The following is a 15,305-nucleotide window of genomic DNA, read 5'->3' as shown; positions in this document are numbered from 1 at the left end:
TACTAAAATAAGAGTAAGTTACAGCACTGCTGTTTACATGTCTAATGTTTCCTTTCTGTTTGTGTATTCTGCTTTACTTTTAAGCGAGTTTTCCCACGCATCGCTCAGATTACATGATCAAATTATCAATCATTTACTATTTAAACATGACATCATCAAACGGACCAGAATGTGGAGTTAAGTGGAGATTTTGGTATTTTAAGAACTAAAATGACAAAAATTCATACAAGCAGCAAAAATAGTAAATTCAGGCAAAAGAAAATGTTTCCAAATCAGTTTCTTTAAAAAATAACTTATGAAATTTTAACAAAAACTGCAGGTGTTTGTCTGTATCTGGTGAATTTCTGGTTTAAACATGTTTGTTTTTCATCCAGTGGGTAGAAAATCCAGAAATTTTACTCAAGTAAGAGTAGAAATACTTTATAATCAAATTACTCAAGTAAAAGAAAAATGTAGTAAAAATATCCCGAAAAGCAATTTCTTTTCCAAAAGGTTACTCAAGTAAATGTATTTGAGTAAATATAACTAAATACTACCCAACTCTGAATCTTAGGTTCTAGAAACTTCAATTAAAGAAAATAAAAAATGGTCCAGTAACTGTTTTCTTGAATGATAATAAAACACAATAAAGAAATACAATCTTATTTACAACCATTAACACTTTAAACCTGCAGCTGGAGTTTCACAGAAACAGCTGAGGTTTCTACTTGCAAAGTAATGTCGAGCTAAACCCACCAGCATGTTGTTTAAGCCTCACTTTCAATATCGGCCCCCATCTACTCCAGATAATTATGTTCCTCTGTAATATGAACATCCTCAGCTAACGACCCTCGGAGCGCTCAGCGGATCAGCTTTTTCCGCTCTGTGCTCCTGGCCGGACAAAAACTCCTTCTGTGCAGACTCAGAGGAGAGCAGGAGGCCATTAAACGATCGGGCATGAAGATAGGAGGAGAGCCGCTGCCTCTGCTGCACACGGCAAACGGATTCAACCCGACAGCTGCACACACCCAGCCGGTCCAGTACAGGCTGAGTTAACACTGCAGCACTTTGTGCCAAGTCATCAATCTGGGTGTGTTGGGTAAAAAAACTCAGGAAAAATGAGGAATAATTAAGAAGCAGGAGAAAATCAGCGTAGACACTGATTTAAATGCTCCTCAAACACATAAAAAGCAGAAGTGCTGAGACGTGGAAGCTGAAGAGGTTTATCTACAGCGAGGTAAAGGTGGGCCACTCAACACATTAAATATTAATCAGCTGTGAACCTTGAGTCAGATAGGGACATGAAAACATGCATTCACTGCTAAAAAAAAAAAAAAAAAACCACACTGCTTTTTACCGAGTGCACTGTTAAAACAAACTGTTAGAATTAATCAATTAAACTGGTGTTAAACTTACAAACATTTTGGTTTGTTAGATCTAAATTTATATTCCTGAGTATAAATTATGTAAATTTAACAGCTAAAATGCATTCAAATAAGCTTGCTACATTCTGCCTAATTATGAAGATAATTTTACCTGGCTGCTTTTTCCTCTTTTGTAAGAACGAAACAAAAAAATCTAAATTGGATTGTAATACATAAAATGTAGCAAAATAAATATAAATATTTTCTAACAAGGGGGAATGTAAATACTTACCCTGAAAATTAAAGATATTATGTGACAGTCAAAAATCAAACTTAGGAAGCTACGCTAGCTAGCAATTTTCACTTTAGCACCTCTACTGAACTAGTAACAAGTGGAAACAATTTTAAATTTATTTTTCAAAACAGAAGCTTTTAAAGCAAGTTGTAACTTTTCTGAACATTAATGAAAATTAAATTATAAAACAAACTAAACCTCTGCCAGGTGTCACAAACAATAGCTAACAGCTGACTTAGCAGCTAACAGTTAAATTCTAATAAAGATGTCAAGATTGCAGGTTTTACCAAATAGAGTAAATTAATGTTGTTGAATAAAACATCTACAAACTAAATATGCTTGACTAAAATTTTGAATATTTAACAGCTAATATTGAATGCATCCCAAAAATCTTTTTTACAGTGTGCTAACAGTTTGTTGGCCAATTTTTCAGATAACAGAGAGGATAATTTTTAATCGTATTACTGGGAATATCAGATTTTAAACCATTTTAAAAGTCTAAAGTTATAACAAATAATTTAATTAAAAATAAATTGAACTTCTCTTTGGTATTATATTATAGTAAGAGTTAAAAATTAAAAGTATGGACACTTACAGAGTTTAAAGTATGAATCAAATCTATTGACTTGACCTTTATGTAATTATTCCAAAAATGTTTTGATTTACAAGCAATTATTAGGAGCAAAAGATACTTTTTAGATGCAATGTAAAGAAAACAAAGCACAAAACATTTTGTTTTTTAAGTTTTCATAGAGAATATGTAAATCTAGGAACATCTTCACTCAACACAGAGAGTTTTTTAGGAAAGTGAAAACATTTTAAAGAGGTTGAAGCCTCAGAAATATTTTAAATGCGCGTTTATTGTAAGGTAGTTAATCCTCATACAAGAAAACATTGATAGGAACAAGAAAAGATGAAGTCTTTGCGTAATCTTTATGTTTTGTTACATTTGATATGTTTTTGTCATGATGTAATTACAATGAAAAAAGATCTCAGGTCTCAGAAATGTGACAATATCAAACATTTCATGTTTGATATTTGATGAAGCTTTTAAAGCCTCAAGTAAGAAACAAATGTCAGGAAATTAATGTAATTGTTTATTAAATTCTTCTAACAAAACAAATATTAAAAGACTGCTTGTTTTTAGATATATTTTTGTATCATCATTGATCCACATAAATAATAATATCTATTTTGTAGCATTGACCTTATAGAAAGTGCCATACAGAGCCGGCCCAAGGCACAAGCAAATCAAGCCGCTGCTGTGGGCCCACAAACCATCAGGGGATTCGCATAACTACTTCAATTTTAACACAAACTACAGATCTAACATCTCTACATTTGTTTATTGAGGATCAGATTACTATTAAAGTTAATTTGGTGATTTCTTTATAGATAAGTTAGAAGGTTTTTAGCTGTTTAACATTTTAATTTAAGATTTAAAAGAATTGGTAAGTTTACCTTCTAAACTTAGAACAGCAATATTCAGTGTTTTATTGTTTGTAAACCTAGTTATAATTATAATTTTACATCTTTTCTTTGTGTTTGAGCTTATTTTGTTTAAAAATATGTTTCAGCAGGAAATAATAACCAATTAAATATTCCCAGATTTGATCAAAAATCTGTTGAATCGCCATTAGTGGTGAGGCCCACATCAAATTCTGCTTAAGGCTCCAAAAAACCTTGGACCGGCCCTGATGACACATGTAAACACATTGAATTATTATTTTTGCTACTTTTGTAAAGATGTTTTTTCAAGATTTTAGGGTGTTTTTTTGATAGAATATACCAAATATAGGCTACTAAGCCAAATATTTACTCAAAAAAGTAAGTTTTTGTGGAAAATGCAAACAAATTTTATAGAGAAGTTTGAAATATTATATTAAAGTTAATATATTTTGCACTAAAGGAAGTTAAAAAAAATAAAATAAAGGAAAGTCAAGTAAATTTTGCTGACTCGGTTTGACTTGGGTCTTTAAACTGTAAATTCATATTTACGGGATCATATGGGCCCTGAATAATTCATAACCAACGAAATCTAAAATTTCTATATCAGATAATTGATTGATAGATGTAAGTGCGGCAAGCTCTCACTAGTCTAGCCCCTTAAAGCTCTTTCATACGCGACACGTTTCTTCTAGAAAAAAGAGGTCTTGAATCCGACGGTCATCTTTCAGTCTTTACTTAACTTAAAAGGACATAAAAATAACAAACAGATTCTACAATAGATGATGGTAACAACTAGAAACGTTAAAATCCTGAACATAATTTTTGCAGATGAATCCAGATTTACTGCTGCAAATGGCTGGAGAAACCATAATCAAAGGACGCTAACATTTCAATCGAATAATCGATTGGTCTGTAATGGTAACAATTAGAAAAGTGTGCTTCTCGGGTCTTCAGGATGTCAAAGTTTTGCAGATAAATCCAGATTTATGACTTCGAATGGGTCCTGAACAATCCACAATCAAAGGACTCTAACATTTCAATCAACTAATCGATTGGTAAGAAATAACATTGATTGCTAAGTATTGGTATTGATTGGTAAGTAATGGTAACGATTGGAAATGTTACAACCCAGAGCAAATGCTGTAAGAAGAATGTCCTCTCAAGCTGTCAAATGTTTGCAGATAAATCCAGATTAACGGCCAACATTTTAATCGACTAATCAATTAGTCTATGGTAACAATTGGAAAAGTAAAACTCTGAACATACAGATGAAAGAATAATGCGTCTTCTCTGGTCTTTAACCTGTCAAATTCTTGCACATAAATCCAGATTTGGGCTTCAAATGAGCCCGTGAATCAAAGGACTCTAAGATGTCAATCCATTAAACTCTGAACAAATGCTGTAAGGGAAGTGTGTCTTCTTGGGTTTCTAAACTCTCCATTTTTTACAGATAAATCCAGATTTACGCCTTGAAATGGGTCCCGGATAACCCATAATCAAAAGGAATGTAAAAAAGTAATTGACCAATCGATTAGTCGGTGATGATAACCACTGGAAGCGGTTAAACGCTGAACACATGCCGTAAGGAAAGTGTTCATTCCGTGACCTCTGAGGTGAACTACTGTGACTTACTCGAAAGCGAAGAAGAGGGAGCAGGTTCCGATGATGAGGAACAGGGTCAGGTAGAATATACCCTTCTGCCGGGCCATCATCACCCTCCCATCGCAGCAGAAGGTGTTCTTCCCGGGGAGCTTCTCCCATTTCCGCAGCTTTCGCGTTATCATAACCGCCGACATGCTGGCTGCTTTTTCCAAAATCTTCACTTCTTCAAACAGGGACTAACAGAATCGGGTCAGTGGTGGAGATGTTCGGTCAAAAACAGGCGGGTTGCTCGGATGACAAAGACTTCCGCTGCATTTTTTGTTTGTTTTGTTTTATTCTTTCCTTTTTGGACTGTGGCTGTCACATCGTTGCTGCTTCCTACTCCATCTGACTGCAGCGTGTTTTTATTCGATGCTTCCCTTTCTCCTCAGGCAGGTCTTTAATCCCTCCGGTCCAGATGATTAGAAATCCATCCGAAACGACTGCGACAGATATTTCCCACTATAAAGAGAGGAAATCCACCCGTGGTTGTGGCAGAGCGGACCTTGACCGCTTGACTTTCATATCCTATCGATAAAAAATAATAATAATAAAGCGAGCTGCTGCTGCTGCTGCTGCAGAAACGACCCCGCTGCAGTCACAGATCCCGGGCTGAGAATAGGATGCAGTCAGACCAACCAGGTCATCGTAAAAAAAAGAAAACAGGAATAATCTGTTTTTTGAGCAGAAATGCGTTGCGCTGTGAAGAGCTCCAGTTTTTTTCCTGCAGGATGAGCTCTTGGTTTTAGTCAATGGCAGCAGGAAACACGCCTAGATTGAAAAGTCTTGTCTTAAAGGGACAGCACAGGTGAAACAGAGGAACAAAGGATCAGATTCAGCTCCTCTTACAAAGGATTGAGAACTGTTTTACTATCATTCTATGTAAAATCAACAATTAACTTTGTTTAATTCTAATACTGTTTTATTCATATTAATTATTTACTTAAATTAATTAGTTTGCTTGTTTATTTTTTGTTGCTTGTTTTTTTACCAATGCTCAGAGCAAAGAGCCGTTTTTAGCCTCATTTTTAACAAATTAATTTCTTGAAAACCATAACAAAATCCTTTGGAAAATGACCCAGCTTAATATATAGTACTATATAACATATATATGTTTACAGCTAAAGAGACACAGTTATATTTCTATTTTAGGATGAGAAAAATTCACCTTTTTTTTTGTTTTGTGTCTTTATTTTGTTTGTTGAAGCACTTTGTGATATTCATCTTGAAAGGTGCTATGTAAATTAAATTTTACTTATTTATTTACTCATCTTTTACAGCAAGAAGATCCACCTAATGTTTTTAAAATGACGACCTTGCTCTTTTTATATAAAACATATTGTATTTATCTGCAATGTGTCTATGTTTGCTTAAATCCAAGAACCAAGTGAAAGATTTTTAATTTAACATCAAAATCACAATCAACAGATTTGGTCAATTCAAACTTTTATGTCTTTTTCTATTTGTTTCATTTTAATGTGATATAATGCAGATATTGAACCAAATCACATAAAATCTGCTTTTGCAATAATTAAAAAATCTTTGCTCAGTTCTACAATCTTTGATCAAAATTAATAAGAGTCACTGTGGAGAGTCCAAAGAGCAGCATGCAGCTCAAAGTTGCAGGTAGCTGACCTATGACCTTTACACTGAGAGGCCATATTTTCAAAATACAAACTCCGTACAATCAACAGTTCATAAACAACAGGAAAATAGATTTATTCCATCCTATTATAAAGATAACAAGTATCTAAGTAGTAGAACGTGTGTTCATCTTGTTTTGGTTCTTTATGTTTTTGACGCCAACCTGCCAGTAGGCTCAAAATTAGCCACTTGGTTATAATCTTATGTGAATATGCTAATGTTCATTAATGTGTATCCCTCCATCTTTTTAAAATAAGCTGAGCTGAATAACTAGACAATGTCTTCAATCATTTATTTGTTGCTTATTGGGAGTGAAGAGACAATAAATATCAACAGATGGGTTTCAAAAAACTAAAAAGACAAACAACTCGTATTAACTGTGTATTCATGTCAACAAATCTGAATATGTGTTTATATCGGTGTTGGGAAAGTCTACTTGCTCTGTGTTGAGAAGTTTGACCTCATTAGTGCAGCAATCAAAGTGAGATTCAGAAAAAAATTACATTTTTGCTACAATATACAGACTTTCTCAACCTCAAATCTCATTGCAGTTCTTATTTTTTTACTTCCCTCTTGGCAGCAACCTTCTCTATCTTATCTGTGTTGAGGTATTTTCCAAACATTCATAGAACGTTCTGGTATTTTGCTACAACCACAAATTTTTATATCTTCTACTGTGATTTGATGTAATAAACCTTTTTATGGCCTTGAGTTTGAGGAAGCTCATAACTGTGCTGTCAAAGGCAAATCATCCATGATTGTTAAAAATGTTTTACAAATAAAAATATAAGCTTTACCTGGATACAAAGCCTATAGATACAATAGAGCGACAATGGAATGGTTTTGCTCAAAAGATGCTAATTTGTTAAAATGGTCAAGTCAAAGTCCAGACCTAACATTCAATCTAGATCCCATGAAAACAGTGTGGGTGTTAGCATCCAGCAATCAAAAATTTTGGTATTTGAACACTTTGCAGATATATTGAAATAATCTCAGAACCTAAAGATTACATATTTTTGGCCGGTGATACAACAATTATGTTCAAATGAGACTTCATCTTTGTACACAAGCTTTATTTTTTAATGATATTTTCTATCAGCTAATTCGTTTTAAGATCAAGAAGATACATTAAACTCTATATATTATTCCTGAAAGTATATAAATCTGTGTGTAACACTTATCTATTGTAAATATTAGTTTCTTAAGTTTTATATAGCAAAAAACTGATTTGGAAAAGTCTTTCTTATGCCTGATATTGTTCCTTTTTAATTATTTATTTGTGTTATTTTATTTTTTTAAATTTTAGTCTTCAAAATACCAAAATTTACTTTATTCTTTTTACTTTTACTTCAGTAAATTAAAGTAGTACTTCTCTTACTTGTGTACATTTTTCGGTATTCTACCCACCTCTGGTACCACTTACTTGAGTAACTTTTTGGGAAAAACATTTTCTTAAGTAAAATGTCTGGATAGTTTTAAGTAGGTTTTATATAATGACGCAGGTCATGTAACACTTTGGATTTAAAACAACACTTTGTCGCCATCTACCGACATTAGCGAGAAATTGTCTATTTTGGGAATTACTTCTTGCTGTTTCAACTTCTTTGTGTAATTTATTCTCAGTTTTGTTCTCCGTCCCAAAAGTAGACAAATAAAGCTTGAATTGATCAAATATAACATTTGCAAAGCAGCTAAACATGGGGCCAGCTAATAGCTAATAACAAGCAGTTTGTCCGTCCTTCACAACAGTCCGACTGGAAACAAAAGCTTGATCAATGGCAGGTACCCCATTGGCTGCATGTAGCGTTTTTCTAAATAATAAGACATGTAAAGTAAATCCAAAGCATTTATTCAGCTGCTCATAAATGGATGGCGTACCTTGTCTTCGTGTGGCTTGTTGTCAGGCACAGCAGTTCAGGTAATGATCTGTTTACAGCGAAAGCTGTTAGCTTAGTAAGCTAGCAGGTAGCAGGGAGGAACTGGTAGAGCGTCAGAAGTTTATTGTGTTTTTAAAAAACACTTTGTTTATTTTTTATTTTTATACAGGATGTATCTCCAGTCCAGGGGGATGTTGGACCAGAGTTTTAGCTTGGTTAAACAACCAGACGGGACCGTTCTCCTTCCTGTTTCACCATCCTGCGCCTCACAGCTGGATCTGCAGTCTCTCAGAAACACTTTGACTCCAGTTGTTTGTGACTTCACCTGGAGTCAGGTAGCTGCCACCACCTTCAGTCCCTTATTTAAATGTTAGGATTTCTGTTGTGTTTAGTATCAATGCGATCAGATGGAAGGCAGTTAACTGCAAAGTTTAAAAAACTTAAAATTAATATTTGCACACCCGCTACAAAATTTATTTTATTGATCCTATGGCTGCAAGCATAAAGCCTAACAACATTGATTAAATGGAATAGGGCGCCAAATATAACTTATTCTGTTTGAATAAAAGGAGCTGAGTGTTTTTAAAGAAACCTTCTTTTGTCATGTCTTGTAATCAAGTATTTTGGTTGGTCCAAAGTTATTTTGGATCTAAGCACTTCCGCCTCTGTGCTTCATTATGTGATTATACATGGACATTTTTGCCACTGTTTTGGTTTACAGTTGTGATGCTGTTGATGCAGAAAGGCATTATCACTCGTTACTCTCTGTGCTTCATTATAAAGACAATACATTAATTTAAATTTTTTTCTAAATTGAGAGCTCCCCAGTCAGACACACTGCAAAACCACAAAATATGACCAAGTATTTTTGGTTTATTTTCCAGTGCAAATATCTTAGAAGATCTGAAATAAAACAAAACTAATTTACAAGTACATTTTCAGCAAGAAATATAAGCTTGTTTTAAGTAAATAATTCCTTAACATTGATTTTAAAAAGTGCTAGTTTCACTGACAGATTATTTCACTTATAACATGGAGAAAATGTTTTATTAGTGAAATAATCTGCTAGTAGAACTAATACTTTTTAATCAATATTAAGCAATTATTGACCTAAAAAAAGCTCAGATTTCTTGCTGAAAGGTTAGTTTTCAGAAAGAAACAGATTACCATTACAGGAAAAGCATTTATTCAATGTCATCGGTGGTTAGGTGGTTATCCTAAATAGCCTAGCATTTACAACAGGCTGTGCTAGCTATGGCATAGTAAGCAAGAAGTGGGAGGGGACGAGCAGCGCCACATAGAGGATGATTGACAGCAATAAGCCCTGCCTGCTGACTCTGACTGGTTGTTTCTAGTTAGCACTAGGAACACTGGGAGAAGGCAGAGGAGCTCAACGTTTTGACAGATTCTGTCTCATGAAACTGTCACGACAAGGTGACAATTTCAACAAAAATATATTTTTTTAAATTTGTTTTATAAAAGTTACATACTGGAGCTTTAAGGTGTTTAACATCTCTATTTTTCTCTCTTTAGTCTCCACAGTCAAAAAAGGAGAAGGGGAGAAAACCTGGAAATAAACTGGAGAGAACGATCCAGGAGTTGTTAGAGTATCGGGGTGAAAGATGGATGGAGGAGATGAGGAGCGATCTTCCTCGGAGCTTCCAGAGGCATGGAGACCTCGTTCTGCTGGGCGACAGCTGCTTTACTCTGCCGATATGGGATAAAATAGGTACCACTTCATTCACTTTAGTACAAACTGTAGAAAATTTGTTCATTTCATGACTCTGAACCCATCCAATCACTGAAGAGATGCCTAGAACAGATAAATGTGAGGATGTGCCATAACTTTCTCCAACTTAACAGAAACAAAACTGAAGTTATTATCTTTCTAGAGTCAACACACAGCTTCAGTTATTACAATTAGAAACTACTAATAAGGCCTGAAACCTGGGAGTAGTGATGGACTCTGACCTGAACCGTCAGAGCCACAAAAAGACAGTTACAAAGTCGGCCTTTTATCACCTGAAGAACATTTCCAGGATTAGAGGACTAATGCCTCTGTGAGATCTAGAGATAAACTCATCCATGCATTTATCTTTAGTCGCATTGATTACTGAAAGCCCTCACAGGTCTGACTAAAAAAATCATCAATCCTCCAGCTGCAGCTGATCCAGAACGCTGCTGCTCATATTCTGACTAAAACCAGGAAGATAGAGCACATCAGCCCAGTTCTAAAGTCGCTACACTGGCTCCCTGCAGCTCAGAGAGCCAGTGTTCTAAGACACTGCTCTTAGTTTATAAATCACTGAACAGCTTAGCACCACAATACATTAAAGATCTGCTGTTGTCATAGCAACCTCCCAGGAATCTGGGAGGTTGTTATAGCAACCTATGACAACCTCCTGGTTCTTTTAAGAACCAGGTTTGAAAGGAACCAGCAGGTGATTCCCTTCAGGAACCCCAGAACCAAACATGGAGAAGCAGCATTCAGCTTCTATGCACCACAAATCTGGAACAAACTTCCAGAAAACTGCAAAACATCTGAAACACAGAGTTGCTTTAAATCTAGACTAAAACCCAGCTGCTTAGAGTTGCTTTTGATTAATAATAAATGAAACATTAATCAACATTTTGATGTGTAACGATGACAAAATATAATGTTTGTCCAATTCTTTTCTTCTATTCTTTATAGCTTTGTCATTTTGTGTTTTTATGATGTAAAGCACTTTGAACTGCCTTGCTGCTGAAATGTGTTATACAAATAAACTTTATTGATTGATTGGTTTCTCTGATATAGGCGATCAGTTATGGAGTGCAGTCACCAAAGAGCTGAGGGTGAAGCGGCTTGCAAAGATGAGTCGGATATCCAGGGATGATAGATTCAGGTCTCCTGTGGTAACGATGCTGCTGGGCGACAACAGCTGGGTCAAACATGTGGACAATGGCATCAGGTGCATACATATATATAATTTGATTGCTTTTCTAAATATTTTATAGACATGCTCTTAATGAATAACCTGTTTTTGTTTCAGTTATGAGTTTGATGTCACCAGATGCATGTTCTCAGCCGGGAACATCTCAGAGAAACTCCGTGTGGCCGGATTTGACTGCAGTGGAGAGACTGTGGTCGACTTATATGCAGGTAATTAAAGCTCAATGTGTTAGTCAGGGCAGGGAGATGAATCGATTTTATCATTCAATCAAAGTTTTGGTTCTTTAAGATTAAGCCTGTTGCAATAAACAATAAATCAATTAATCGCATGATAAATTAAAGCAAGTTCAATAATTTCCATTTGCATCATTTATTGTTTTTCTCTTTTCTCTCTTTCTACCAAAAGGTGGAAGAGAAAAGTCTTCAACTAGCACTTTATTTGAAGGACAATGTAGTTTACAGAAACTTCATAATTCATTTTATTTGTTGTTTTGTTCCAGTGTTAAATGTTCATTAAAATATAAACTTTATTACTTGAAAATGGTCTCAAAACAACAATACTTTTATTTAGTAAGTTCTGGGACATTTCATCGTCCAGAAAAATTTTACATGCTTACTGAAGATTTACGTTTTGGAAATAAGGATTTTTCTTCACCAACTTCTTCGGTTTCCATAGTTCAGAGTGATGTCAACATTGAAAATACATTTAATTATTCTGGCATTTTGCTGTGTAATTGTCCCATTTTTACCTTCTGTCAGGTATTGGATACTTCACTCTGCCATATTTGGTCCATGCGAAGGCCAGCCATGTTCACGCCTGTGAGTGGAACCCTGACGCCGTTGCTGCTTTACAGAAAAACCTGGAAGTAAATGGGGTGTCAGAGCGCTGCACCATCCATCAAGGAGACAGCCGTCAAGTAATGAGTCTTCATTTGGCTGGTTTTGTTTTGTTGTTTTTATTTTTTTTTTTAAATGTGTTCAACATAGCTGAATCAAATGACTGAATTCCCTCATCTGCCATTCATTTGATTCAGCTGCGTTGGAGAAGGAAAGCATCTAAAGCAGTGGTTCTTAACCTGGGTTCGGTCGAACCCCAGGGGTTCGATCAGTCGGTCTCAGGGGTTCGGCAGAGCCTCTACCGCGGAGGTAAAGACACACTTGTGTAAAGTCGTGATGACGCCCCGCTTGGCCATCGCTTACTGCAGAGGATCATGTTACATTGCTCGGCCAATCAGGGCTGCGGGGAATTTAGTGCGCGCAGTATTCAACGGTTGTCGTAGTTGTACGTCGCGTGGTTTCTTTCTTAATATTTTAATTCATACTAAATATGTCGAGCAAAAAGAGAAGAAAATGAACAGACTTTGCTCTGAAGACGCACTTGCCAAGGTGAAGCCACGCCTCTCTGAACTGGTCTCCCAAAAACATCAGCAGAAGTCACACTGATTCGCAGGTATGTCATTTGTGCAATACTTTATTCTGGCCCCAAAAAAGTATTTTGTGGATTCAAAATGACAAAAAAACAAATTTAATTTAAAATAAAAAAAATTAAGTTATTAAATACATTTTAATTCTTTGAAAAAAATCCAAATTTATTTTTAATTAGTAAAATAGTAAAAAAATATTTTGGGAGCTGAAATTCTTTCATGGGGCCGAAATATTTTGGGGGGGCCAGAATGAAGTCATACTGTAACTTGCTGTGAGTTCATGGTTTTGTTCTTTGAGCAAAGTGACGTTCATACACGGCTCATTTTGTGCACCAGCAAAAAACATATACCTATGTCTTGAATTTGGGAAAAAAAATATTTTATTCATCACTAAAGGAGGGTTCGGTGACTGCGCATATGAAACTGATGGGTTCGGCACCTCAAAATAGGTTAAGAACCACTGATCTAAAATAAGGAGGGGCAATTCCGCTAAAGCTCAACTCAGTACCACCCCCTATTGGTACGATTGGGAAACTCACAATGTGACTGAGTTGGAACAATTAACTTTTTTTTCGCCATTGAAATATAATATAATATAATATAATATAATATAATATAATATAATGATATATATTTATGTTTTTTGCCTATTTAGATTTTTTCAATTTATTATTTTTTTTATTACAGGGATTAAGACTTAAAATGTATTTATTCATTCATTTATTTACTTAGTAGTATTTTAAAAATATTTTTTATTTGTAGAATAAATTATTTAAAATTTAAATAGTTGTTTGGCGTCCCATGTACAAAGTATCAGTGGGCGTTTATTGCATCGTATATCATTTATAATGAAAAATGTATTTTATTACTTGTTTTAATAATAAGAATTTTGATTTGTTGTTGTCTCGATAAATAAAAATAATTCAAAAAATGATAGTATTATCAGAAATGTTATTTTTTTCCGCAAGATGTAGGAGCTTGTTTTAAGTTAATAACTCCTTAATATTGATGAGAAAACACCAGTTCACTTATAACATGGGAAATATGTCTTATTATAATCAGTGGAACTAGTACTTTTCCATCAATATTAAGGAATTATTTACTTAAAACAAAGTGCTATTTCTTGTTAAAAAGTTACTTGTAAGTTAGTTTTGTCTTATTTCAAGTGTACTGAATTATTTGCACTGAAAAATACAAAAAATACTTAGTAAAATTTTATGTTTTTGCCTTTGTTTTCTTTTCTTCCCAGGTACAGCTGTGTAATATCGCCGACCGGGTGAACCTGGGTCTCATCCCGAGCTCTGAGGAGGGCTGGCCCGTTGCGTGTCGGCTGCTGAAGAAGACGACCGGCGGCGTTTTGCACATTCATCAGAACGTCACCTCTCCTTTACCGAACGCTGCTGCTGGCGACGCCGCTCCTCAAAATGTTTCTGCAAAGAACGCTGACAGAGAGGTGTGGCGGGCCTGGGCCAGTGACACCGCAAACCGAATAACTTCTCTGTTCATGGACCTCACTGGTGCATCATGGGAAATAAATATCCAGCACATAGAGCATGTGAAGTCTTATGCGCCTCATGTGCACCATGTTGTGCTGGACTTGGGCTGCAGACCGTCCTGAATTAGCACCGAAAAACTGCTGCTTTTATTCCCAGGAGTAAATAACAGAAGGCTGCAGGGTCGAGAACACTTTTATTTAACCCCGTCAGACCTGGTTTATTTTTTTCTGGTGAGCTAAAAACATTTTACCCAACTGGTTTTTGTTCATCTTACACTGCAAAAACACGAAATCTTACCAAGAAATGTTGGTCTAGTTTCTAGGTCAAATATCTTAGTTCACTTGAAATGAAATCTTTATTTATTTTGAAAGAGTAAAATGTAAAAACTAAGAAGAAAACAAACGAAAATCCTAATAATAATCAAACTTAAAATTTGAAAATACAATACAAAACTATCATATCCAGTTTGGTAAGGAGTATTAAACTTTTGCCCCAATTGTCTCAACCAACTATATCTCACATTATACATATTTACACATCTAATTAAATAAGACAAAATAACTTACAAGTGACTTTTCAGCAAGATACAGGGGCTTAGATCAATAATTCACTAATATTGATGGAAAAAATACGAGTCTCATTGGCAGATTATGTCACTTATGATATTTTTCCCCAGTTATAAGTGAAATAGTAGAACTAGAACTTTTTCATCAATTGTAAGGAATTACTTACTTAAAACAAGCTGTTATCTGTTGCTTAAAAGTTACTTGGAAGTTAGTTTGCCTTATTTGAAGTGTACTAAGATATTTGGACTAGAAATTCGACCAAAAATACTTGGCAAGTTTTTTTTTGTTGAACGATAAATTGTCCCAGAAGTTATTGCAATAAACGATAATATTGTTGTTTTGAGACCATTTTCAAGTAAAAATGCAGTAACACATTCTCAAAGATCAATAAACACTGGAACTGGATGACATTTTAAATATCAAAAATAAACAAACAACAGAAACAACAAATTAAAATGATTATTTAGTTTCTGTAAACAAACTTGTCCTTTAAAAAAAGAGGCCAGTTGAGACCAAAACACGAGACTGAAGATTTTAACATCCAGTTTTTGGTAGAAGGAGGGAAAGAAAAGAGAAAAACAATAAATTATGAAAATGTACATGATTGACGTTGCTTTAATTTATCATGTGATTAATTG

The 15,305-nt window shown here is 34.8% G+C and overlaps 2 protein-coding genes across 2 annotated transcripts in view; one reads left to right on the top strand and one right to left on the bottom strand.

The window, feature by feature from the left end:
• zdhhc9 (zDHHC palmitoyltransferase 9) overlaps window positions 1-5,495 on the bottom strand; it is a 33,225-nt gene extending 27,730 nt beyond the window's left edge. Inside the window, exon 1 of the mRNA XM_028009005.1 lies at window positions 4,720-5,495. Within this exon, the coding sequence (XP_027864806.1) occupies window positions 4,720-4,883 (164 nt within the window). The 5' untranslated portion in view covers window positions 4,884-5,495. The remainder of the gene's footprint in view (window positions 1-4,719) is intronic.
• Window positions 5,496-8,109: 2,614 nt separating this feature from the next.
• On the top strand, window positions 8,110-14,833 carry tyw2 (tRNA wybutosine-synthesizing protein 2). Its single transcript, XM_028008040.1, has 7 exons — window positions 8,110-8,290; window positions 8,419-8,584; window positions 9,783-9,978; window positions 11,047-11,200; window positions 11,282-11,391; window positions 11,941-12,098; window positions 13,855-14,833. Exons 1-7 carry the CDS (start codon window positions 8,238-8,240, stop codon window positions 14,221-14,223), a joined length of 1,206 nt encoding a protein of 401 aa, XP_027863841.1. The 5' UTR covers window positions 8,110-8,237; the 3' UTR covers window positions 14,224-14,833.
• The last annotated feature ends 472 nt before the right edge of the window (window positions 14,834-15,305 follow it).

The sequence above is a fragment of the Xiphophorus couchianus genome, chromosome 23, assembly GCF_001444195.1.
Source record: "Xiphophorus couchianus chromosome 23, X_couchianus-1.0, whole genome shotgun sequence".
Taxonomy (NCBI): Eukaryota; Metazoa; Chordata; class Actinopteri; order Cyprinodontiformes; family Poeciliidae; genus Xiphophorus; species Xiphophorus couchianus.
This window is presented reverse-complemented; position numbering and strand designations above follow the sequence as displayed.